Source organism: Amphiprion ocellaris, chromosome 10, assembly GCF_022539595.1.
Source record: "Amphiprion ocellaris isolate individual 3 ecotype Okinawa chromosome 10, ASM2253959v1, whole genome shotgun sequence".
In the NCBI taxonomy this organism is placed as follows: domain Eukaryota; kingdom Metazoa; phylum Chordata; class Actinopteri; family Pomacentridae; genus Amphiprion; species Amphiprion ocellaris.
The window spans coordinates 12,480,703-12,506,326 of NC_072775.1; the positions used below are offsets into that span (position 1 = coordinate 12,480,703).

The 25,624-nt window shown below is 38.8% G+C and overlaps 1 protein-coding gene across 4 annotated transcripts; it reads right to left on the minus strand.

Moving 5' to 3' along the window:
• Positions 1 to 1,171: 1,171 nt before the first annotated feature.
• Positions 1,172 to 25,337, minus strand: crtc1a (CREB regulated transcription coactivator 1a). 4 transcript variants are annotated; one of them, XM_055014250.1, is made up of 15 exons: positions 25,178 to 25,337; positions 22,552 to 22,668; positions 18,867 to 18,994; positions 17,825 to 17,884; positions 17,057 to 17,151; positions 16,258 to 16,343; positions 16,126 to 16,166; positions 15,523 to 15,713; positions 15,198 to 15,343; positions 14,840 to 14,932; positions 12,411 to 12,506; positions 11,001 to 11,105; positions 8,016 to 8,099; positions 7,718 to 7,895; positions 1,172 to 6,668 (listed from the first exon to the last, which is right to left on the minus strand). In XM_055014250.1, exons 1-15 carry the CDS (start codon positions 25,301 to 25,303, stop codon positions 6,463 to 6,465), a joined length of 1,752 nt encoding a protein of 583 aa, XP_054870225.1. In that variant the 5' UTR covers positions 25,304 to 25,337; the 3' UTR covers positions 1,172 to 6,462. The 4 variants fall into 4 exon arrangements, with proteins under 4 accessions (XP_054870225.1, XP_054870224.1, XP_054870227.1 ...); XM_055014249.1 differs by having other exon boundaries at positions 12,411 to 12,509; XM_055014252.1 differs by lacking the exon at positions 11,001 to 11,105.
• Positions 25,338 to 25,624: the final 287 nt, after the last annotated feature.

Sequence of the window (25,624 nt, forward strand, 5' to 3'; positions counted from 1 at the left end):
AGGACAACAAGTCGCAATGAAGGCACACTGCAAAAAGAACACAAAGAAAACATAACAGTGACAATAAAACACAGGACATTAAGTCATAATAAAAAGACAGTAGGTCACAATAAAAGGACACTAGGTTGCAATAAAAGCACATTACAGAAAGTACACAGAGAAGTGTTTGAATTTGCTGTATGAACTGTGCTACACAAAAAAATGAACCCAAAGGATAGTCCAATTTTCACTTCTCATCTGATTTTATTTTCATATTTGACTTTTCAAATCAGTCACCAGCTCTCTCTCAAACACTTTGTGGCTGCTGGCACTGAAATACATGTTCAATATTTATGTGTTTATCACAATTATTCAGAATGACAAATATTGATAACTTTGTATTACAGCACTTCACCAGCAGATGGAGTCCTGCAGTTTCTAAAATAGTAGCACAACAAAGGGAACATCAAAGACCACAGCCTTACCCTGGAAAGAGGAGCGAGTCTGCATAGTTGGAGCAGAGCCATGTGAGGGAGCATCAGTTGTGGTGAAGTACAGCAGACAGTCTTTGTGTGATTCTTTCAGCAATCAGCCATGCTTAGTTAAAGTATGTTTCCCAAGGTGTGAAAGTACAAAATGATCTGCTGTTTGCTAATTAGAGAGTCCGTAATAGTATTTTGATTTGGACGACAACAAGGGGAGATACGTCTGAGAATTTGCCTGTTGTAATAAGCAAGATTACACTTCCACTCTAGTTTCTTGACAGCCACATTAAATGAAAGCTTGTAAACATTACCGCAGCATTTACTGGGTGTAAAAAGACAGAAATCTTACCATCGGCCTTCCTTCCTTGCACCCATCCCACATGCCAAAGTAGCAGCTCATTGACAGTGTTTGTGTGGACAGAGTGGGAGAGGCAGGGCAACTGCTGGGCCTGAAGCTGTGGAGTGGGTGAGAAAGTCCAAGTTGTGCCAGTTATGGGGGCTGCAATTATCATGCAACTACTGCTGCACTTCTTTGTTTCCTTGTGTTTGTTGTAGCCAACCTAATGACAAAAAAAAATAAGGTTAAAGAAATAAAACATCTTTTGCTTATTCAGATATATTTATTTTCATTTCATTTACAAATAATAATGCAAAGATACAAAGACAGAAGCCTTCACACAAGAAAAATACATCAGGTACAGTTCAAACAGAAGTGTATTTCATCTTTAATATAGCACACATTTACAGCCGGCTTGAATTCTTTTGGTCCGATTTAACAGTTAAAATAGAAAAAGCACAATTTGAAGAACAAGGTTTGAAACCAGTCATTTTTAAAGGGTTAGCTCAAAAAAGGTACCAACTTGCCAAAGCTGTGTTGCAGAATGCTAGACTTTGCATATTCTATGAGCATGATGTTTCCTGTTGCTGTGGATACACTATAGGAGAACAGTGCACTTCTTCACAGCAGTTAAAACGCATTTGCAGTGGTTGGAATAGTATCACTGTACTCAGAAAACAAAAAATACATTATATAACATTTTAGCTGCCATTGTATGAGGCTTGAACCAGCACTGGGCTGTCCTCAAAAATGCACACAAAGGATTCATAGCTGTGGAAAACCCACCGAGTGACCATACATGACTACAACTCTGTTTCATCTTCCTGATTCAGCTTGTGTTTGTTTCACAAAGTCAATCTACATATATAATAACTCTCCCTGGCTCTCTCTCTCTCTCTATATATATATAGCCCGACTGTACAGTGTTTGTATCTGTTATTTCTTACTTGTGTTATTTCTTAATGTCTTAATGTATGTTATTTCTCAGTTAACTTGTATATTGTTATTTTACACTACAAAATAGTGTTTGACAGCGAATTTATAAAACATAGGCAAAACTAAATACTTAATTTAAAGCAAAATATAATATGTCAAGATATTTCAAAATTCCCTCTCATGCAGAAAAGAGATTTCCCATGTACTGGACAGGGTTTATCAGTCACCTCTTTAAGTTACGCTGCAAGAATTTCAGTAACTATGTTCAATGTAAACAATGTATTGATAAGTTCATACATCTAGTATGAAATAATTTGTATTTCATTAAAACATTTTGAGAAAAAAAAGAAAAAAGGAGAGGATGTGTTTCAACAGTTCCAAGGATAAAATGTCTCAGTATTCTCTCGCTTATGGCTGTTTTGAACTTTGGTTAAACTGTTGATTTAACACCAAAACAGAAAGAAAGGAGAAAAAGATACAGTGCTGATGACAGATTCACTACAAAACTAAATACAGTACCTATTTATTTTAAAATGGCATGTAGCTGCTTATAGCAAGTACATATAAAGGGGAATTTCTGCAGAATTAAAATATGTAAATTAAATTAAAAGTGCTTTCCGGGCCTCAAACTGCATATGGGTGAGGTCCATATATAGTCAGAATATTGAAATTAATTTTTGAAATGACATTACTGGTTTTTTATGTTTTGCTAATCTACACTGCAAGTGGTTCATACGTACGTAGTCTGTTACTCCAGATACGGTATTTAACGAAGCTGAAACATTTTAGGTAGAGAAAAACTAACATTGCTCTGTTGTAAACTCTTGTCTCTGTAAACACCGGTTTAACACCAATGGATACCTGAACATTGATGCATAAAAAGGTGGCAGTAACAGGTGACACATCAGTCAGAGCTATCTACATGAGCACAAAAATAAAATAAAATAAAATAAAACAAAAAGAACCCACAAAGATGTCAGGCTCACTAGAAAAACTAGAGGTCCAGCAGAGAATATAGAGCCACAATGACATATTGCAGCACGGTATTTCTCAGTGCATTTTCTTACTTTGACATCATATCACATAAAGCACGAAAAACATTGTTCCTACCATACAGCGATATACAAAGCTAGTCTATAGATTTACCATGACATAATAAAACTCTGTGGGTGTTGCACGGAAAATAAGCACATACTGTATATTGCAGTAGAAAACATAGTACCAAACAACAGCTTCTACATGTGCATAAAAGGCTGATTACCATATATCTGATGCTTTTTAGGCTTCACTTAGCGGATACATACATAGCCTACACATGAATAAAAAAAAACTGACAAAAAGGACAATTTCAGCAAACAAGAAAAACAAAAGACAAACAAAGCCGAACCCACCCTTCCAAGCAAAGAAAAACCTAGCCATAAAGGGGAAAACATGTCCGGAGATTCATGCAGTCACAAAATTATTAAAATAGAAAAAAAACAGAACCACTGCATCAAAAGTGAGAAACGTGATGCATCCAGAACATTAGAGTATTCTTTTTTTTTTTTTTTAAAGGAAAAAAAATATTCAAGCGTAACAAGTTAATTTCAACTAAATTGACGTTAGTTGCGGGAACAGTTTTGTTTTACATTGTGTGAGAATAAAGGTGAAATATGCTGGCACAGGAGGACCTGGACACACATCAACAGACGTAATGCTGCAGCTACAGAAGAGCCTTTTTCATAATAATGAACATTGATGGAAAATAGCCATATAGTGTCCTAGAAAAGCAATTATACTTATTTAACGAGCATGTCAATAGTCATTTCATTATTAATTCTGTAAAATACTTTTCAGGGACTGACTAATCCCATCTGGTACAGTATTGTGATAATAATGTCAAATGCGCTCATCTGAGAAATCACACTATTCCTGTATCTTGAATCCTTTTAAGAATAAACTTTTCGTTTGCTATCAAGTGAGTAATTACAAATATTTTCCTAGTTGAACTTCCTGAAACCTGCTATCAGAAGCAGAAAGAGCTGCAGTAACAGGACCTGTGATCACCACTGCCACAAAATTTGGTCTAACAAAACACTGATTAAGTAAAAATTCTTTTAAATAGACACTCTGGATATGAGTTTTCAAAAATAAGTATAATTTAATAGAGCTTTTTTTATATTTATTTCTCTTTTTTTTCCTAATAAGAAGGCAAGTTTTAATCAAAGACAGGGAAAACAGGTCCAGTGCACGTAACAGTCAAAGGGGGAGGATATAAACTCTCATAAATCAGTGTTTCAAACAAATGCATAAAGTGCCATGGTGAGATATGGGACACAGCTGAGAGTGCATTCAAAAGAACCGCTCACGGAAAAACACACAGATTTCACTGAGGATTTTAAAGAGCAAAAGCATGACGCGTATAAATGCAAAACCTAAGGCCGGAGCGAATCGATAAAGGGCACAGACGAGATGAGCATGACAAGGAAACGGATATTCTGTGTCCCTGTAGTGCCAAGGAAACCAACAAAGTCATACATAGAAGTCAAATCTCATATCTGCTTTGCAGGGAGAAAAATTACCAGGTGAAAGATATTTGGTCCTACGGGACATAAAGGCTTGATATGAGAGGCAATGAGGATGACAAGATGGCAACAACACAAGTGTACAGATGTGACCTAAATACATTCTCATTGCATCAACAATGCTGTTTTAGTATAGAGGCAGTTCAATTGTCTGGAAAAATATATATATTTTAACTATGCTGAGGTCACATCTTTGGGAGGAAGCCAGGAAAGTTTCTACTGTATGCCACACTCAGTGAGCCTTTTTTCTCTAACTAATTAATCTAAAAAGAAAAAAAAACAACAACAAAACATAAATTCAAAAGAAACATGGCACCATCACTTTGCATTCTGTAAGAATCTTGCACATTGGCTTCTGAAATATAAGGGTTCATTGTGTCTGTTTCATTTTACAGTCCTAAATCATCACTGTAATTTTGCATAGATACCATTACGCAAAATCTAATCACATTCTGTACATGTAAAATATTAAACAAAACGAGCCTGTAAACATCTATTTCAAAACAAACACCTCATTTATCCATTTAGGTTTGATAAATGAACACGAGAAATGACATGGTAGTGACAATGCAACGGTGAATTATGTAGGCTTGTAAAACAGTAAAAATGACTTGATAATTCAAAATGTGTTTCTCCTTATTTACATAATAGTCATCCTTGCATGAAAACCAAAATGTCAAGCTATTAAGGCAAAACAAGTATGCACAGTGATCTGTGATTTCATGCATAAATGATGACTGCTATTTACCACGGTAAAATCAAAATTCAGCATTTCCTAAGAATAAATCAGGTTTCAAAACAATGACTCGTTGCCTCACTGGGGCTTCCATTACAAAGCGCTCAATATTAGCACAAAAGTATTATTAGTGGTCGACCGATACAGTTGTTCCAGGGCTGATACTGATATCGATAACTAGACATCGAGGACAGTGATAACTGATATTTTGAACTGATATACAGGAGTTAAAGGGAAAATCTTTTAGAATAACACAAACTCCAACACAAACTTAACTGAAATGCCCTTATTTACATTTTACGTATGTTATGTTATCCCTCTGAACCCCAAAAACCACTGGCAGGTTTGATAAACATATTATTTTTAAAGGAATAACCAAAAGTACACTGATATTATAGCAGGAAACTGTAAAAACAGGAACTTGGATATTAAATTTTTGATGGTAAATAAACTACTCACATGTGACTTCCCAGGGAGAAACAACCTAATTTAATCTTAAAGTATGAATACTTAGTCAAAATTACTTTATTATGAATATCTCATTAAATATCCAAAAATAAACTGTTCAGATTCAGCATATCTTGTCAAAAATAAACAAACATACAAACAAACAGGAAAAAACTGCGCTCCTTAGTGCAACTGTGAAATCATCAGTGACTCTTGGGACTCAGAGACTTTTGGACTGAACTGAGATGAACTGCTAATTATAAGAGAACTTTTCAACATTATTCCTTCAGTGTTAACAGGCTGTTACTCAGTTGTTTGGCTGCTTTACAACCAAAGACGTAAATTCTTGAATTAATTTCATTCCATTTACTGGCAACAGTTCAAAATACCAATAATCTGAAAAATCCTGAACAAATGATCTGATATCGGTCGACCCCTTATTAATATCCAAACTGAATGTACTATTGAGAACAACTAGCTTGGCACAGAGGGAGGTTAAATTTGACATGTGTTTCTTCTGAGTCATCAAGCTACTTCTATGTTAACAGGCGAGTGATACTGTAGTTATTCTGTAATTTGTCAAGGGTTTGCTCTGCAGCCATAGTTTAGTCAGTCATTGATGGACAATAAGACACCAGGCTGTTTCCGCCCTCATGATATTTTCCTCAAGCTTCCCTAAATAAAAACAAAGCATCTCAAACAAATCAAAACTGGATGTATCATTCGCAAAAAGTAGTGACTGAACCATGAACATCATTAATACCATACCGAGTGTCGTCATGTAAAAGGGAAGCCGACAGCAGTCTTCAAACACATTTCAATGCATTTTCCTACCAGGATTTAAAAGCTCTCTCGTGGGGTTAGATTGGGTTGGTTGGTGTGGAACTGATGCTCTTCTTTGACCAGCGACTCCACACATCTCCTCCTCCTCCGGGCAACAGCGTTCACACACATGCGCATGGCCGAGTGGGGCGTTGGTTACAGCCGGTCGAGGCGAAATGCGTCCTCTGTGGCGGGGTCAGCAAGGACCATGTCCGGGTCATTGAGCATGTGCAGGCCATCTAGCGTCAGTGGGTCGATTTTCAGATCGTCCAGCGGGAACTGGGCGTCGACATCAAAGCTGACATCTGTGGGCAGCGAACCAGTCAGGTCCTTGGGCAGGCTGGGTGGAGACTCTCCGCTCACTGGAGCAAGACAGCATATTTAAAAAATATTAGTATTCATCCATGGCAACCTTATGAGGGAGAGAAGCAAGGCTCTCTAGCTAAAATTAGAAAAGAAATCAATGACAGCAAGAAGAGAAAGGGTACAGAGGAGTGTGATAATAACTAAGAAGACATCTTGACATCTTAATTACACATTTCAGTGAAAAGGCAGTTAACAACAGACACTGCTAATTTTCAGAAACAACTGAAGGAAAAACTCAGGTTGCTGTGAAATCCTGTGAAAAACTATTTTCAAAAGTTTATATCTGAAATTACATTGGCATCGCTTACAACTGAGCAGTATAGTAAGCAACGCTAGAGGCTTGGATGTAGGGACAGCAGCGTTAGCCTGTTTATCAGACAGTCGGTCCACGACTGGTCCAAATTGAAGCATGAGTAGCATAATAAAACAGCTGTTAGATGTACTGCCATGAAACGTGGCCAGAGAACGAGTCCTACCAACCTTCCCCTGGTTTGTAGAAAGTAGCAGATCAAAGTTTTCACTTATTCTGTGAAATATCTCCACATTCACTGCAAAGACTGCCACAAAACCTGTTACGGACGTTACTGGTGTGCAGAGGAGACTCTCGTTTACTCTTACTTTGCAAATGTTAGAATGCTGGAAGGCTACACGAAGGTGAACAGAAGTAACATAATGTACATTACCATATTAGCATTTCCACTGTGAGCATGTTGATGTGGTTTATGTGAGCATTATCTCAAAGCTCTGTTGTGTACAAATCCAGCCTGCTTTCTGGAGTTGTCTCTGCTAACTCTAAAATGTCTCAGCCACAAGCCCCAAGTCATGCCTGGACGGGTCAGGGCTGTTTTGGCCGCAAAAAGGGGACAAACACATAATTAAGCAGGTGGTCATAATTTTCTGCCTGATCGGTGTCTACGCAGGTGTGATTCACAAGCTTTACTCTGGTCTGGGGCTTCACAGCTCTACACTTGATCCTTTAAGTCTTTGCCTTAACAAGTCACTTGCAGCATGACTCAAGAAGCTGCATGATATGTTGAAACTGCACCTGTGAGAATGATGTTGGGGATGTTGCCATGGCTACTGTAGCCCAGCTGCTGCGAGCCCTGAAGGTTGCAATGGCCAGTCAAACCCATCATAAGTGCCTGGGAGTAGTTGAGGGTGGAGGTCTGGTTATACAGGCCGTCAGAGCTGATGGGAGTCTCCATCATGTTGAACTGCTCCAACTGAAAATCACAAGAGGAAAAAAATGTCGCAATAGTCATTTTCTACTGCGGCGCTATCTGCGGTCTCCCTGAAGTCTGAAGCAAGAGCAATGTGAAAATGTGAACAGAAAGAGCCTGTACCTGCTGTGAGAGAGCACTAGCCTGAATGGAAGGCAGCTGCTGGTCGTAGAAGTCTGCAAACACGCTGCCCAGTATGGAGTTATGCTGCAACAACAAACAAGCAGATGCGGTTATTTACATTCAGGTATGAAAGAAAAAAATTGTGCGGACCATCAATACAAATATTTTCCATCGAGGTTTATACATTTAACATGAAACATACAGTATGAAAAGGACACAGTCAAAGCAGCGACAACACTGGTACAACTAAGCGTTTAGTATAACCTTAATACATCCGGAAATGTCATTCTTCGAGGTGAGTGTGTAATTCACACGCATAAGCCAACACTTGGAGTGCACTGAGTGTATATGATGCAACATCTGTGTTTACTGCAGAGGAGATACACTGCTGTATACTCATAACAGATTCTGTAACAGTAACACAGCTTGACCATGTGCTGGCAGTAAATACATATATAACTCAAAAACACCAGCAGATTCTTCAGCTCCACAGTAATTTCAAATTGCATGAAAATTATTTTGCTATGTAGTATTCAACTAAATAAAATAATGACTAAAAGAATAAAGAAATAAAAGGCTGGATCAATTACATGAATACAAATCAAATAAATTCTTGGTTTCATTAAAGGTTAATGTGAAGAACAGATGACGCTGTCAGACGGAAAGATCAAACGTCTATGATCAGTTTGCTAAAGATCATGACAGGGACACCTTACTTTGAAAAGGGAGCTCTTTCCACATGAGCTTCCTCTGCTGCCTTCTGGCCTTGGTGTTTCAATCAACACTAACCAAATGGAATGTAATACACATGAATTAAAGGGAATCATTAAAAATATAATCCCCTTTGTGACTTCATTCTCGCTCCTCTGACTCACCCAGTGCAAGCCAATTCTCCTGAAGTTTCTCATTTGAATGTCCTCATTGAACCAGCAACACAAATTCTCCTATTTCATCGTGGCCTCTTAATGTATAAGTAATTGGATCATATTCTCAACCCGTGCTCCTCCTAGTTCAAAACCAAATTATCTGTGTGCGCTGCAGATGTCCCCACAGGGCAGAGCAGGATAACAGAGCACACTGCCTGTCAGTTGTGGTTTAGCCTGTAGATAACCTCAGGACTATGAGTGAGCCACTTCTGCACAGGAGAGGAACGAAGCTGTGTAAGCAAACAGCAGGACAAACATGTAGAAATGCACACACAGCGTGCATTGTTGCCAACACTCACATTTCTATTCTTCAAAACACACAAATTCATACTTAAAATTCAGTAAAAGCAAATGCATGTTTAAAATGTCACCTGATTCTTTGGGTTGGGAAAGGCAACACGGTACATTTAAATGTGTGAATCCAGATTTCAATTGTTTCCCAAAAAAACACTCTGGCAGCAGTGAACAGCACCACCACTTCAAAACCTCAAATGCTTATACTGAGTCTGACACAGATTAACAACCCTGATCCATGTTTACCTTGGGTGTGTTTATCTTAAAGCACCACCCTGCAAGCAAGCTTCAGTTTGTTGAGACTCAACCATGGGAACGATCAGCAGCTTCTCCTCAAAAATCCTTTGAAGGGGGATTAATATCTCCCTTAATACTAACTCAATCCCCATGCTGGTGCAAAAACCACAATTAACACAAAGGTCTGACGAAACATAAAAAACAAAACCTCCAGTTCATGGTCTAAAAATGCAAGGCTGGGAGGGAAACAGTGGAGATGCAACGCATGTACCACAAAAGCAGCAGAGAAGGAAGGCCAGGGACACAGCTACAGCACAACACATCGATGACACGGAGTGTGTAAACAGACTGGTGGTCTGATCTGGGCAAAACAACAACGACTTAGGCTTCATTATGCACCAGTGTTATCACTCGTTATCACTCAAATCACATTAGAAAATTGTTAATATTATATATTTTTCTTGTGTGAATTAACATTATTGACTTGACAATGTTCAAGCTGACTTCCTTTGATAACGTTAAAGCAGGAAAATTTATGAATTTTTATAATTAATTATATATGTTGGGCAACATAGCCTAAAAATGAAAATTTAACTGCAATCCAAGGTTGAAATGTCAGCTGTATAACGTTCTGTTAATGCTGCACATGAACCCTCTGAACCTCAAACACTTTCTGGGACTTTTTGCTTTTGTTACATTTTTATTCACCGTGTCCTCGTCTTTCACTGCAACATAAAGTCCTGCAACTCTGTGGAAATGGCTCAACCATAGCTAGAAGTAGAGAGAATTCAAAAATGTCTTTTGTGCAGTATGACACAGTTATATTGCTATAAATCATGAAATAACAATGTGCAAACACAGCCTGCAGTTCAGCTAAATAGTCTCAGAATTTTTGTCACGATTCTTGGTTGCAGCTGAATCACTGAGGATTGTAGACTTTTTTGCATTTTACAGGATTTTAATAGTGCAAATTATGTAAATGAGACATGTGGAGTAAGTAAGAAGTAACAAAGTTGAGAATTCTTCCTGTTTTTACAGTTTCTAGCTCTATATTTAAAAGATTGCATGCTTTTTAAACCCGTAGGCACGTGGGGGTTCAGAGGGTTAATAACATAAGATTCTCTTATTATTGCGATTTTTATCAATTCAGCCTTGATTAACATGATTTTGCCTTTTCACTTTTGTGAATTTATATACAGAAAGTGGGGGAGGGTAGTGATGCCCGCATATATTCACAGAAACAAAGCAGGTAAGCAAATAGGAAAATAAAAAACTTCATAACTAACTTGAAGGGAAAAATAGCCAGTTTTGATTTTATTTGTCTTGCTTAGGTGCTTAAAAGTCAGTGGACAAACAGATTTTTTTTTTTTAATTGTTTTTGCCCAGATCTGCTAAAACCAACAAAAGAAAGCTGCTGTGGGGGGCAGTCAGAGTCCTGCTCGGCAACAATAACCACAGAACTACGATGCAAGGGACGGTGACGTTCATACAAAGCGAGCCACCAGCTCACTGGTTCACACGCCCTTACTTGAGGCGAGCCTCCAGGTGAGAAGCCTTGATTGGAGACAGGAGAAGTTGGAGACTGATTGGCAGAGGATCCGACCCTACTGCGGTACTGTTGGAGGGAGGAGGCCTGATACAAGAGGATACATTTGAGTTATTCACATTAGAGGAGGCTCTCTTCTGGAGTTTGTTCGTTGTGAACTGGAGCTTTGAGTCCGTTGTGTTTGTTTTGTAGTAGACTTGCTGAAATATTGATTCACTGTCTCTAATGGCTATAACCCAGAATACTAACATCTAACGCTGAAATGCAATTAGAATAAACACAGCATGTGAAAGAAAGTGAGCACCATGTACGGCATGCCATATCAGTGAGTTAGTAATACAGAAAAACAACTGTGAGAAACAGTGAAAACTACAGGGGATTCATTAAGAGAGGAGAAACACTGCCAGCGGTTAAATCTCAGAAAGTGAATATTGCAGAAGCAATGACCAGAGAGCGCAGACTCTGCTGTCTTTTGTTCTGCTCTGTCATATTTGTTCTTTTCAGTCCAAAATCTAAACAATATTTTCACATACCAATAAACAAAGATACAATTGCCAGTTTTAATCACAGAATCAACCTGACACACTGCCACAACCCTGGAGAAAAAATAAATCAAAGGGACCATCAAACGATCAAAGCAAATAATAGATAAACTATCAAGTAATTCAGATTTAGAGGTATATCAAATAAGACTGATAATGTCTTATCACTCAAAAGTCAACAGGAGTTCAAACCTTTAAACTCCTAATCTTTTGATAGATAAGTTACCAAAATATTGGTAGCATGAGAGATTTAGTGATAAAGCAGTTCAAGGTCTTTGGATACAGATATAAACCAGTGGCACAATCAGTCCTGGAATAAACCTGTATGATGTCTAACATCTCGCTGTAGCTAAAACTGACAGGTTAGAGCTGGAGGCAAACACATGCAAAAGTGTCTGAAAATAAAATAAAACTACAGGTGAGATTTTTATTCATAGATTAGCAACACAACTTTTAGGTCTAAGCTCCAGTTGTACTGAGTTTCCTTGACCCCACAAGTCCTTAACTGAGATGAACGTGAATGTAGGCCACTTCATTTCTGCAGTAATCCAAACAAGTTCCCACTGCAACAGAGCAGTGAGAGCCGAGATCTGAAGGACAAGTAACTGCACTGTCACGCAGGCTGCTATACACGGCACAATTATGTTTTCTATTTGATGCAAGACTTCCCACACTAAACACACTCTTCATCAACTTCATCTCACAGCAAATTTTGCACAATGTCACCCAGTCTGAAGCACTTCAACAAGGCAGACGCGTTAATGCCTTCTGAAGACACCTCTTCAGGAAGAATGGGAAGCAGCTGTTGTTGCTGTCACAACACGACACCGAGAGACACACAGATGCTCACCGTGTTCATGTCCATGGTCATGTTGCTTTGTGAGGACGTCTGGTTGTCTGACGTGGAGCAGGAGTTCACAGAGGACGGCAGCTGGACCAGACCTGCCTGCTGGAAAACAAGTAGTGGGATCATAAATAGATATGGCCATCATCTAATCATCGAGTACGGCGGTATAGTTTTATTATTGGCTTATCACAGACGCAGTATATCACTATCTGTCTTTACTGGCAGATATGAAAATAATCCATCAGTACATAAAAGGCTACAGGTTTCACTGTAGGGACCTTCCATTTTAATTCAAATGCTATTTTTTGTTGTATTTGTTTTGTTTTTACATTTAGTCATTGTTTATAGTAATATAATTGCCGGTAATCTCATGTTTAAACTTTATTGTTATTTTAAATTAAATTATACTGCAAGTTTAAACCAAAATAAATAAAATATACATGACTAATTCTGCAATTACTAATATTATCATTAAGAAAACACAAAATCACTGAGAATAAGACATCACAAAGGCTTCATTCTTCATCTGTGACCATGTCAACGAGTCGTGATCAATTCATCTATTATATAATTGTATTAATCTATATGAATTCAGAGTGATTCGCCTTCACAGGGTTTCGCTCAGCTCAAGTGTACTAATGCGTATGAGCAGATTGAGCACATGAGCAGGAATTTTCTTTCTTCCCGTTTGAACCCTGTGAGAGACACGATGTATTTTCTGCTAGGTGCCAGACTAAACCTCGACAGTAAACTTCCCAACAATAAAGTGAGCTGACTGAGTGAACACTGCTGACGTTTTAATTCTATGAATCCATTTAAGAAGCAGCCTACAACTGCAAAAAAAAAAAAAGAAAAATCTGCAGAAAATTAACCCCTTTCTTCAGATAAATAGAACTAATTTTAAAGGTAGTACAGATCCTTCTTAAACAGCAGTGCATCTGTTTTCCCTCTGATGTTGTTCATCTTACTTATTTACCCCCACATATGGATTAATCCAATTAAAAAACCATGACAGCTGCAAACAGACATTCCGATTTGACTCAGATCCTAAAATCTAACTGAAACCAAAGTCAGACAATTATTTTTAAATGGATTAATAGTTTTATGCAATTGAAATGAAAATAAGGTCTCTGGTACAAAAAAGGGGGGGATTTTATTTCAGTGGGACTTACATCATACAAAGCCACAATTAGACTTAAGAAAATCACTTGAGCATGAAGATCCAGTATTTGCAAGTTATATGTTAAGTATCGGTTTGAAGCGTATTTGACATAAACCCAAAACTCTGCATTAAATTGGCTTATTTTAACCTTTTAAATTGGAGTAACTGTGAGCCCCAAGATTGCAGGACTTATTGAACTGACAGACAGAAAGACAGAAAGCAGACCTTTATGTCAGAACAGCTTAAATCGACAGGGAAGCAATATGTCAGTAAAGGAAAAGACCGACAGCCTCATTTAACGCAGCAATCAATTATGTTAATAATTTTCAGTGCAGTTATCTGTGTTCTACAGTAGAGCCACTTAAAATCCAGGGTTCTGAATTGGCTGGAAGGTTTGGACTAATTTTTAGTAACTGGACAGTATAATCGGACACCTAGGATGGGGGTGTATATTAATAAATTAAGACAGCTCCACATCAGCTAAACACCTTGGAGACACTTATTTGTGCAACTGACCATAACAACTGAAAATCAGAAAAAAATATAGTTTTAAAAATAAATTATATTTAAGCAAATCAGTCCAAATCCACTGATGCTAAGAAGAACGAGGACTAATGTGAGCCACAGTGGAGCTGGCAGAGTTTGAGGAACAGATGAAGGGTAAAGAAGAAAAGACCGGAGAGAAAATGTGACTAAAACTGCACAGAAACTAAAGACCTGGAGAAGCCACAGGTAAGAGTGAAGAAGTGAGAGAGACAATGAATCTGTGACAAAGAGGGGAGAGGAGAAGATCAGAGAGATCTGTCTTTGTTGACCTGAAATTCTCACTTTGTCTGTTTAAAAACTTGTCACGTTTACAAAACTCCTGGTGGAGCTCAGTGAAACTCTTCCTGTTTAACGATATGTTGCCTAGTGAAGCAAACAACAGACATTTTGAGGCTCAGGAACTCAATTTTATGATGTTTAAAACAGGACAGCAAGCTCAAAAGCAGCTATATGAAGAAATGAACCACTTCTATGAATTGACTGATTACTTATGGCATTCTGGTGGCAACTGATCATGAAAGAAGTGATGGTATTACCCACTTAAAGTATTGTTATTTCTTATTTAATACACATATTTTTGGTGTTTGAACCCTACTTAGATATTGCATATTTAATATTGACCTCTTTTTTTTAGTGAAAATCAGCCCATAAAATGAAAAATATATGCGAGCAGGTCGTCTGTTTTGAAGCTTTGTGTAAATGCTGGCTCTGGAGAGAAGCTTACTTGCTGGTTCTGGTGTGTCTGGGATGACGGCTGCTGGTTGAAGAAGGCATACTGGGACAGCTGCTGCTCAAGGTTCATGGCGTTGATGGCCGCCTAGGGAGAACACAGCGACTGATAAGCTTTCAAGATATCCAGGCTGGTCTTCCCCTCACAAGTTATGAAACAATCGCTAAAATCAAACAATATAATGAAAAAAAAGAGTGCACCTTGATTATTTTATTACCAGAAACATAACCTCAGGAACCCACACTGCAGGGAATCATGCAAAATAAATGAAATAACACATAGAATCAATAATAAGCTTGTGTGGTTGACTTTCGGGTGGGAGGTGAGTTGAGGGCAGAGAGCAGGGCTGCACCTGAGAGAGAGTGAGGGGTGGAGATGTAGGGGAGAGCTGCAGGTTCTGGTGCTGGTGGGAGTCTCCTGCATTGAGGATAAGCGGAACCATGTTGTCCTGTCCAGCCTGGATTTCCATGGTTACTGTGGGCTGAGATGTGTTCACTCCTACCCAGCACACAAAAACAGCACAAGAAAAGAGTTTTCTTAAAAGCACCATCCAAAACTGGCACCAAACGAGTGCCAAATGCTGAAATAAAAAAAAAAAAAAGCCATTCATGTTCTGCACATATCGAAGGGAAGATCTGAAACGATTCATGCTAAATGCGCAGCGTCTGCAGCGTTACCTTGCGTGTTCCCCAGAGTCTGTGTGCTGCTCGAGGAGCCGAACGAGGTGGCAGCTGCATCATCTGAGTCGAGTGGGGTGGGCAGCGGAGGAGGGAACTGGATGTTGGTCAGGTCAGGAAGAGAACCGCCAGTGTTGTGGGCTGCTGGTTTCTGTGAAGCGGTCAGCTGCTGATCCGGAGACGGGAATATGCTGCAGTAAACAGACGGGTGCTGTGAACTCTGCAGCCATGATGACAAGCTTAACACACCGGATGATGAAGCAACACAACACTGGAAAGCTTATGCAGATTACTTGGAAATGTTTCCCAAGACAAACAACTCCAGAGATATTTGGACTTCATGCATTTGGCCAGAGCTATTTTGCAAATCTTTTGGCTCCATGCTCTTATTACTTTGGCAGCTGAGTGAATAAATGAGAATTATGTTTAACTACACTGATATGGCTTCAATTTAAAACTAGGTTTAATTCATACCTGTTCATCAGATATGCGTAAATGTGCATTTAAATGAGAGTGAAAACATTCTTACAGTCCTCATTTCATTATGTTAATCAGACTACAGAGGATGTATCCTCAGATAAACTCCACAGATGAAATACTCACTGGATCCCAGGAACTTTGCAGGGCTTGGACCTTGAAATATTCTGAAGGAGAAAGAAAATTACAGTTCAAGTGTTGCGTAGACCACACAGAAAGCTGAAGAAAAAAAAATTTCCCTGGGTGTTGAGGTTTTACCTTTTTGCAGTCCCAGTTCTGTTCTTGTCCATCTTCATCACCCTCTTGTTTAATTGCTTCAGACCCTGGTACAGTGAGTAGGAGAACTGCAGAGATGGAGAAAACAAACTTTCCTCAGTTTCTTGGGTTTACAGACGTCCAGCCTGTTCGAGCTTATGATAACTAGAGCCCACATGTCTTTGTCTAAAGTGATAAAGTGATATTAAAATGCAGAATAAAACACAAAGAAACAAAAGCAAAGGAGAGTTGAAGTGTGATGTTGCCTATAAAAAAGACATTAATAGCAAAACCACAAAAATATCTCCAAGGTGATACATACAAATTCAATCAAAGTGCTTCTGAGATTGAAAGAACCTGCCTCACATGGCCATTAGCAGGAAAATTAATTGGACACTTGAAAATTGATGGCTGAGAAGATGCACCCCACCTTCTCAGCCATCAGTTTTCCTCCTCTGGCTTCAAAGCCACATTCACACCCTTTCATCATACGCTGCAGGGCACTCGACTGAACCGTCAAGAGAAGGCAACAAAACACCATAAAAAACAAACAAGACTGCGACTGAACAGTCCACCCAAATACTGCAGATAAAAAAGACAAATACATCTGATTAAAAGATCAAAAACAGAGTTAAAAAGGAGCTAGTTTTACATCATAAGTGTAAACTGGATGTTACGTTTCAACTCATACCTTAACCTTTTGTTTAATATTTGATGAATACCATGTAATTTGCTATGTATGGTAATTGGATGTCCACATCAAAACCTGAAATGTGAGAAACAACTTTGAGATCCTTTGTACCTCGTTTTGGCTGCAGCTCCTGTGATCCTCCAGTGAAGGAAGCCTGCTGGGCAGGAGTTAGTGTGCTCTGATGCAGTGCCGAGTCCGAGTTTGTCCTGCAGCACAAAAATGTGAAAATCTCACAGTGCAATGTAATGAAAATTCTAAGGAATAAGTATTTTCTGTTGAAAAGCACAAAAAATACCTAAAACTTAGTCACGATGTTGTGCCACACTTAAAAAGGACATTTTATACAAATTCAACCTTCAACCTGGGCATGGACCACAATTATCAACACATTTTATCCAAAACATGGACAGATCTTTAAGCTTCTGCTCTGCAAAAAGGGAAAATGACTCACATATTTGGCATGTCATGTAGTATGCAAGGGTTTGTGAACTTTGTCATCAAATGGTGTCCAAATATGTTTAATTTTTAACACCAAAAAAAAAACAATCTGTGATGCTTTGAGCATTTTTTTCAGGACAGTAATCCGTGGAAGTAAATGATTAAGTATGGGATAATTCATTAAGTTTCCACAGTCAGTGAAGATTATAGTCTTCTAGTGTGCTCCAACATCCACTCTGAAAGTGTCTTGCATTATTAATTTGATGCTGTTTCTTCATTAAGAGAAAAATATGAATTGAAGTGAAATCACTGTGATGTTAATCACAATCCTTGTGGAAACAGTATAAAAGATTTAGTAGGAACAGTAAAACAGTAAAAACGGTAATTACTAACATTACCAGTCATGCAGAGACTGTGTTTCATCCGTAGAGACTGTCTTACCTCCTCCAGCTGGTATCAGGTGGTGGTGACAGATATACTGAGCCATATGGACAGCTGTCAATGTGAGACTGCAGGTTAAGAAAATACAGCTGGAGACTGAAAGTCTTGGCAGATTCAATTAAGTCTCTCCTGTGAATTCTTTAAACACATGAAGATCTAATAACAAGCACAGAGCACTGGCTGTGGATGCCAATCAAAGCAGCGTGTGATTTGAGTGACATAACTTCACGGTCTGATTTCTGTCAGCGCTGAATTTGCAATAGTGGTGTTTTTTTGGGTTTTTTTACAGATCTTTAAATAAGCATAAACAATCTTTAATCATGAACAAGTATGCACCAAACTAGTTGTGTTTTTTGTAGCCACAGAAATGTGTAAACTCCAGAGGTGAAAAAGTCTAGTGATTATGTTCAGAAATAATTAGCTCTTCTACTGGTGAAAAACCCTGCTGACACATTTGATTACTTCACAATATCAGTCCACAGACTTGACTGAAGACTTAAGGCTTTATTGATTGAAGTAATACTTCCATATCAACATATAAATGTTATCATGAATACAAATTTAATTCTATATTTTACTATATGCTATTTACAAAAATGCAGCCTGTAAGGCAAACAATGAATTAAAATTCTGTCACAACACTAACTACCAAAGTCACTGACAACATGTAGCGCAACAACCCAAATTGGTATTTGTATTGAATGATCATCTAGTTCTGCTAAACAGTGATGAAATTAAAGTCCTTTAGCATCATCACAGTTAAAATAAAGGTTGTTCTTCTCAGAACTGTGTGAGTGTGCACACACTGTGCTTTATCAACATCTCTGTAATGCTAATAGTTATTGTATTGCACCTGTTAGTGAAGGGGAAAGAAGCGCAACTCCATCCACAAAGGTCTGATCAACTCCATGAATGTAAAAGCACCTGTGAGTGAATGTGACCGAGACCTCGGACAGAGAAATTACAATATGTGAGAGATGAAACAGAACCTCAGGTCACCCCACCTCAGTGTCTGCATAAGCAACAGGCGGTATTAAAGGATATCTGGCGTCCATGCTTGTCGACTGACAGAGGTTTTCGGTGGGGCGATGTGATGCGGCTCCGATCCCGGTAGACTCTGTCCACCAAGCCATGGTGTCGTGTCGATCTGTTCGTGTCAAGCCCTGAATTCTACACAAACAAAGACATAAAAGAATTGGATTAGCTGTTTAAACTCCGTTCCAAGTCTCTCAGCAATCTGAAACTGTATATGCTACACAAATAAAAACTGAATGCTTCAGGTGAAAATCTAGTTTTTTTTAACTTTGTTCACATGTCCACATGATGTGCTTTATATGATAAAGGACAAATCATGTGCGAAACAAGTAGTCAGTTTCATGGCAGAGCATATCCACCTTAAAGCTGCTGTTTACCGATGGCAGTCTCACAAACACAGATTCAGACTTTTAGGGTTTCATACTTAATGAACAAAAACAACAAAGCCTGTCAACTTGCTGAATTACTCCAGCATTACAGATTTCTATTGCATAGCAGAGTAGTTTCACAGCAGAGTTGTAGGTGAGCTTGCGTGCTCGAATTGCAGCAAGTGTGAAGGTGGGAGTGGAGAAAGAGGCAGAGACTTCATAGATCTGCAAATTCTAGAGGAAACAGCAGTGCAGAGGTACATCTGAGCCATTTTTAGGTAGGAAAGGATTCTTTTCAAGAGGTAACTTCTAAATATGTACCTTGATACACAGAGATGAGTTTTTAGGGGTTGAATCAACGACCAAAGAGGCACTTTACAATCTGAAGTCTTTCATTTACAAAAAGCATTGCATCAGCCGAGGTAGTCTGCACTTTAAAACTTGGCCCCAGTTACACTGCCCTTGGCTGCCTGAGAATAACACTGTCTTCTGAGCATGTACAACAGGGATGAAAGTTAATGTAGCTCAGGGCAAAAATTACTACAGAAGACTGGAAAACATGAAATTAAAAATCTGAAAAGTGCCCATTTGGTCTATTCGAGTATTTCTTACAGGACAGTCTCAATTACATTCAGCTGCTCACCACCAAATTATATTCCTTTGACATAAAGAAAGCAAATGTCATGGACTCAGAAATGTTCTGTGTTGTTGTAAAGTCTCAACATATTTGAGTGCGTTAAACATACAAGCCTGTTTCCAGTGCATTTTGGGTGAAAGAATGAAAACATGAAGCAGCTCTTTCCTCTCATATATACAGACTGACACATTAAGTAACACTGACATGACACAGCGGTTAGCATGGTGCAAAAAATCAAGAGGTGTTTACAACTGACCAACCCACTTTTTTTCACAGCTACAGTTGGACATTAGATTTATAAGGCGTAGGCATTACACAACAATTACACACAACCTTTAAACCTTCCTTTAGTTAATTTTACTATACTCATTATTATGCAATTTCAAGACTGACATTTCTTTTTGTGTTTGTTCCCACAATTAAAAAAAGGTAAACCTAATACAAATCTTTTGCTGATGGTTCCTTATGCTAAGAAAATTATATTTAAAGCAAAAACAGCATGTTTCAGTTAACTTTACTGCCACAACATTTAAGGCATCTACAAAGAACAAAGCTTTGGCTCTGTCCACAAAAAAAACACGCTGCCTGTTTATTTTCAGCTTTAACCACACCACAAGGTTAATATCTGATGTCAGCAACACATGCAGTTCAAAGTTAGTGCTGAAGTCTCTTCTTCTAGACTGCTGACAGAGTGTGCAGAAAAAATGAACTACATTATATTGGGGCAGAGCAGAATATACACTGGTATGCTAACTTTCACCTTCACTGTATTTGTACACTTCATTTTCTTTCTCTCCAGACAGCATTAAAGTCCTTGTTTATACTCTGATCACCTCTAAAATTGATTACTGCAACACCATTCTCTCTGATAGTCCTTACAAACTTGTCAATCAGCTTCAAATTGTATTAACTTCTGCTGCTGGGATCCTCAAAGACACCAGGCCAACTAACGATATCAAACCCTTCCTTGTTGAGCTCCGCTGGTTCTTCATTGTACACAGGATATATTATCAGGGTCTAATTCTCACCTTTAAACAACTTGTCTCCTTCAACCTCTCGAAACTTTCCTATCCCTTCACCCCGTCAACGTTATTGTGTTTTGTGGTTGTTCTAAACTTTGTGGTGTTAAATAAAAGCTGTTCACTATATGAAGACATTTACTTGGGCCATTCCTCACACCCCTCCACTACTAGATAACCTCCCAACTTTACAAGACAGTAAGATTTTTACTGTATTTTTTCCATCTGCTTGCTTTTCTCCTGCTCTCTGTGCACACATATACTGTAGTTTAAAACAGCTGAAGTCCCAATAAAGCTTTTGTCATTTAAATATTTTCCTATTTCTGTTGTCAGAGAAAAGATAAAGCATGAATCAATGAGTGAAATGTAGCTCATTCAGACTACATGTTAACCAGCAGTCACTTAGAGCCATTTCCAAGCAGCAGCTCTGCACTGCTAAAACATTGATTTTATAACTGCAACATTGTCTAAATTCAGCAATATTTCCATGCAAAATAATGACTAAGAGAAAAAGTTAGAAGCACTAGAAAGTCCTGATCTTCCAAACTAATTCATGTCTGTCAGCTGCCATGAGGTCAACTGTTTCCCTCCACTCTGTCAATCACAGACTCAGAGACAGTCTTCTTCCAGCAGGGGGCGGGGACAGCAGCAGCTCAGCCGCTTTTAAAGCTACAAACATTTAAACAACCTATTTAGCAGAGTTTTAAAAACAAGTGTTATACAGTCATGGTGAAATGAACCATATTTGCAGTATTTTGAGCTAAAATTGAAGAACACATTCTGGGGACATGTGACTCTGACTAATTTGCTGAAAAGGGGCACAATACGAAACATTTAAGATCTCCCTATGCTGCTCTGCTATTAGCCCCAAGTTTTAGACTCAGTATCACCAGACCTTCAGCCGCATCCATCAGCTGGGCTCTGGTGCACACTTCAAATCACACCTCAAAACCCATTTGTTCAGAACAGCACACCCATTATGATTCTTTTGTAGCCCACTCATGTCATATCCATTTGATCGGGGTTTTTTTATGCTTAATTACAGTCTTATTATGAGTGATGCTTTGTAAGTTGTCCTTGAGTGTTTTGAAAGGCAGCAACAAATAAAATTTCATATTATTAGTGTTATTATACGGCTATGTGTAGGCGATCGGGGTGCATTATACTAAAGCAAACATACACCAGGGAATCATCGGTATCTCTCTACAATATTGTATAGATGTTAGTGTAGGATGTGACCTTAAAGAGCACTGAGATGACCATTTGTACTTTCTACTGCTTTTAGTCAAGTAAATTCGTATTTAAGTATGTATATACCATATATATGTAATGCTAATCTTTAACCTCAGATAAAAAGTACTTCGGGTCAACCTCTGTTGTTTTAAATGTGACATTTGAGTAAGGGTGACTTGACCTAATGCAGTCTGTGTCTTGGTATATTTACTATATTCCAAACAAAGTGTTCTTTTTGCCACTTCTTGAGTACCAGAAGATTTAGTCAAGGAAACAAGAACCGCAAAGAAGCAATCAATCAATAATGCAGGATATTACTTAGCCACATAAGCCTAAAGGATTGATATTTATACGATCCAGTTGTGGATGATTAATGTACAATAAATTGTTCTTTGCACTTATTCAGCATAAAAGAAACCATGAGCAATGCCTCACCTGAAAAGGCACATCCACAGTGCTGTTTCCAATCTGATTGACGTTTGGCAAAGATCCTCCGTAGTACTGCCCACGGTTCTGTCCCAGCTGCAAATACTTAGTCTTCTGCAACTGTAACTGCAAGCAGAACAGAATCAGGTAAGTGAAGAGGCAATTATGGGAACTTTACAGAAGAAATAAACAGTCCATTTTCTCAGCTATTCTCCAGAAATGGCAAAACAGTAAAATTGCTATAAATTCAGCACTGACCCAAAACGAGGTGATAAGTGCCATAATGTTGGTGATAATGATGGAGCATTTATAGATTTTTCTCACAATTGTGCGACTGCGTTCATAGATGGCAACACCAAAAATATCCTATCTATTTTTCTTTTCTTTTTTACCACCTGTTAGAGGTGACAAATCTAAGCAAGACATTTACTGGTTTCAACACTAACACAAAGGGAAAGTATATTTATTGAACTGAGATAACCAGTACTTTAAGGCCAGACAATCACACTAGGGCCAAATGCAGTATCCAAATCACAACAATCTCAACATATCAATTAAAATAAAGCATTGTGGTGCTACAGATATGTTTCAGCCTATGAATCTTATATATTCTCGACATATAAGGCTTGTTTAGTACAGATTGCAGCAAAAGTCGCACCATTTGTATATTTTATTCAGTCGAAAACAAACAAAAAATAATTATTCACACTAAAATCAAGACTCATATTGCAAGATCTGTCAAAGAAATTGCAATATGATGTTTGTGCATATTGTTCAGTCCTACACTAGATGCAATTCTGGCAAAGTTTACTGCTGGCTGCTACATTTACAGTCATCATCACAGCAGTACAGCGTAAATGTGAGTGGAAAGAGATGGTACAAAAGTTTTCATGAAAGAACATCACTTCAGAGGTAATTCAGCTTGCGTGTGTGAATTTCCAAAAGCGCCATCTGAAGTTCTACAACAGTGTTTATTTCAAAAATGACCTCCCGCAAGGGGAACCCATAACTGGTCAATTTAATTGTCTCATTGTGAGCCCACCGCTCATTGTTGGCAGGGCAGAAAATCTAATAATAACAATCACTATGCCTGCATCGCCAGCGTATTATTGTGATAAGCCTCGCAACCTCAGAGTTTATTTCTTTAACTACACGAAAAATCTCCTCTGCTGCAAAGGATTACAGGCTGTAACATCCAGAGATCAGGGGGAGGCCAATCCAAATCTTTTGAAAACCACAACCAGACAGGTACAGAGAGGAGAGAAAGGCAATCAAAGCGAGGCTGAAGGGGGGGAAGTGAGGCGACAGGGTGAAGAGGGTGAAACTCTAAACCTGAGGCCTTCTTCCCACCGGTCTAACTTTGGCTCAGACAAGGGCTTCTTAACATTTGTCTCTGCATCCACAAAAGCAACAAAACATGAGGCTGCGGGCCTTTAATGAGGACTCAAGCATCCTAAAATGGACATTTATCATAACAAGGAAATAATTCTGACACTACTGATTCATCAAGTAGCTTGTAGGAAATTAAACAATTTTGAACATCATTGTAGTCATTAGTGACGATCAGGAAAACAAACTAATAAAGCTTCATAAATTACTTTTTTCCATGTGGCATCCACATTTCCTGTCATTAATCTTTATCATTAACAACTGCTTTTCTTAATGTGTCATGTCTTCTTTATCTGATTTGGAGATTTTTTTTTGCGTGTTTTTGGACTACAGATGAAGCCAGATTTGCATTTCTCCTGCATTTTTGACACATAGACACCTTAGAACATGGGTTAAAGATGCTACAATGGAAATGATCCAGTAAAAGCTCCAAATCACAGCATAAGTAGTGATATATTCTGATATTTCTCCCCACATGCACATTCCGCCCCTTTTCTCTCTTATCATTGATAATCCCAGCGCACACCATGCATTGGAGAGGCTTCGTGCTTGGCGTGTAGTTTAAGTCTGTGTGCCCATCACGCTTCCACTCACTGAATCTCTGCCTGCATAGGATTTATTTTGGAGGCCTGTGCTGTATGTGGCTTAAATTCCACATAATCTGTTGGCCTTCATCTTTGGCGAAAATGTCACTGTGAGCACAGGCCTGAGGACCTGTCAGACAAGTTCGCGTTGCACAAACACACCCCTCACTAAATATACAAATATCAACAGTAAACACAATGGCTACATGTACTATAAATTGGTAAATATTACAAAATTATGTGTGTTTCTATTTTAGCGCTTTTAAGTCTAATTGTTTCCTCTCTGAGCGCACGAGACGAGCAGAAAATCGTAGCTGCATTTGGCCGCGCGCTGTCAAATACGCATGCACGCCCCTCTGCTTTCCACTTGCGTGGGACAAAAAAAAAAAAAAAAAAACTGCAATAACTTTTTAGGACGACCGTCTCCTGTATGAACATTTACAGCCCAGCACCGACACCTCTTTCCGGTTCTGTCGGCTGTCAGTCGACGGCGGAAAACGGCTCGAGCCCGCAGGAGCGTCGTTTGTTATTGTTTACCTCTCGTGCCCGGGCTGCGTGCTGCCGCCGCCGCGCTACTAACGCAGATCTGACAGCTCGCTGCTACACACCGACAACCGGAGGGAGGGAGAGAAAAAGAAAAGGACAAGAAGCGGTGTCGTTACCCTCGCTGCCCGCGTAATGCTGAGGTCTTTCATCACTTCTTCAAACGCCGCCGTCTCCTCCGCCTGCTTCTGGTTATGTAAAGCGATTTTCTCGCTGAATTTCCGCGGATTGTTCGAAGTCGCCATGTTTCGCTCTTCTGCTCCGTTTTCCTTCAATGGTCAGTGTCGAGCAGCGCGCAGTGAGGACGCACAGCTTCCGGTGGAGACGCGCCACACAGTAAGTGAAACACAAATGTTACTTCTTTTTTTTTTTTTTTTTTAAAAAACCATCTTTCTATCATCACTGCACATACAGTTGAGTACAAAAGGTTACATAAACTTGTAAAGATCATGTATATCATGGCTGTCTTGAATTTGCAATGACTCCTATAACTTTTCTATGATAAATCATTGAAATGTGTTTTTGTCACAAAAAAACAAAACAAAACAAAACAACAACAACCAAAA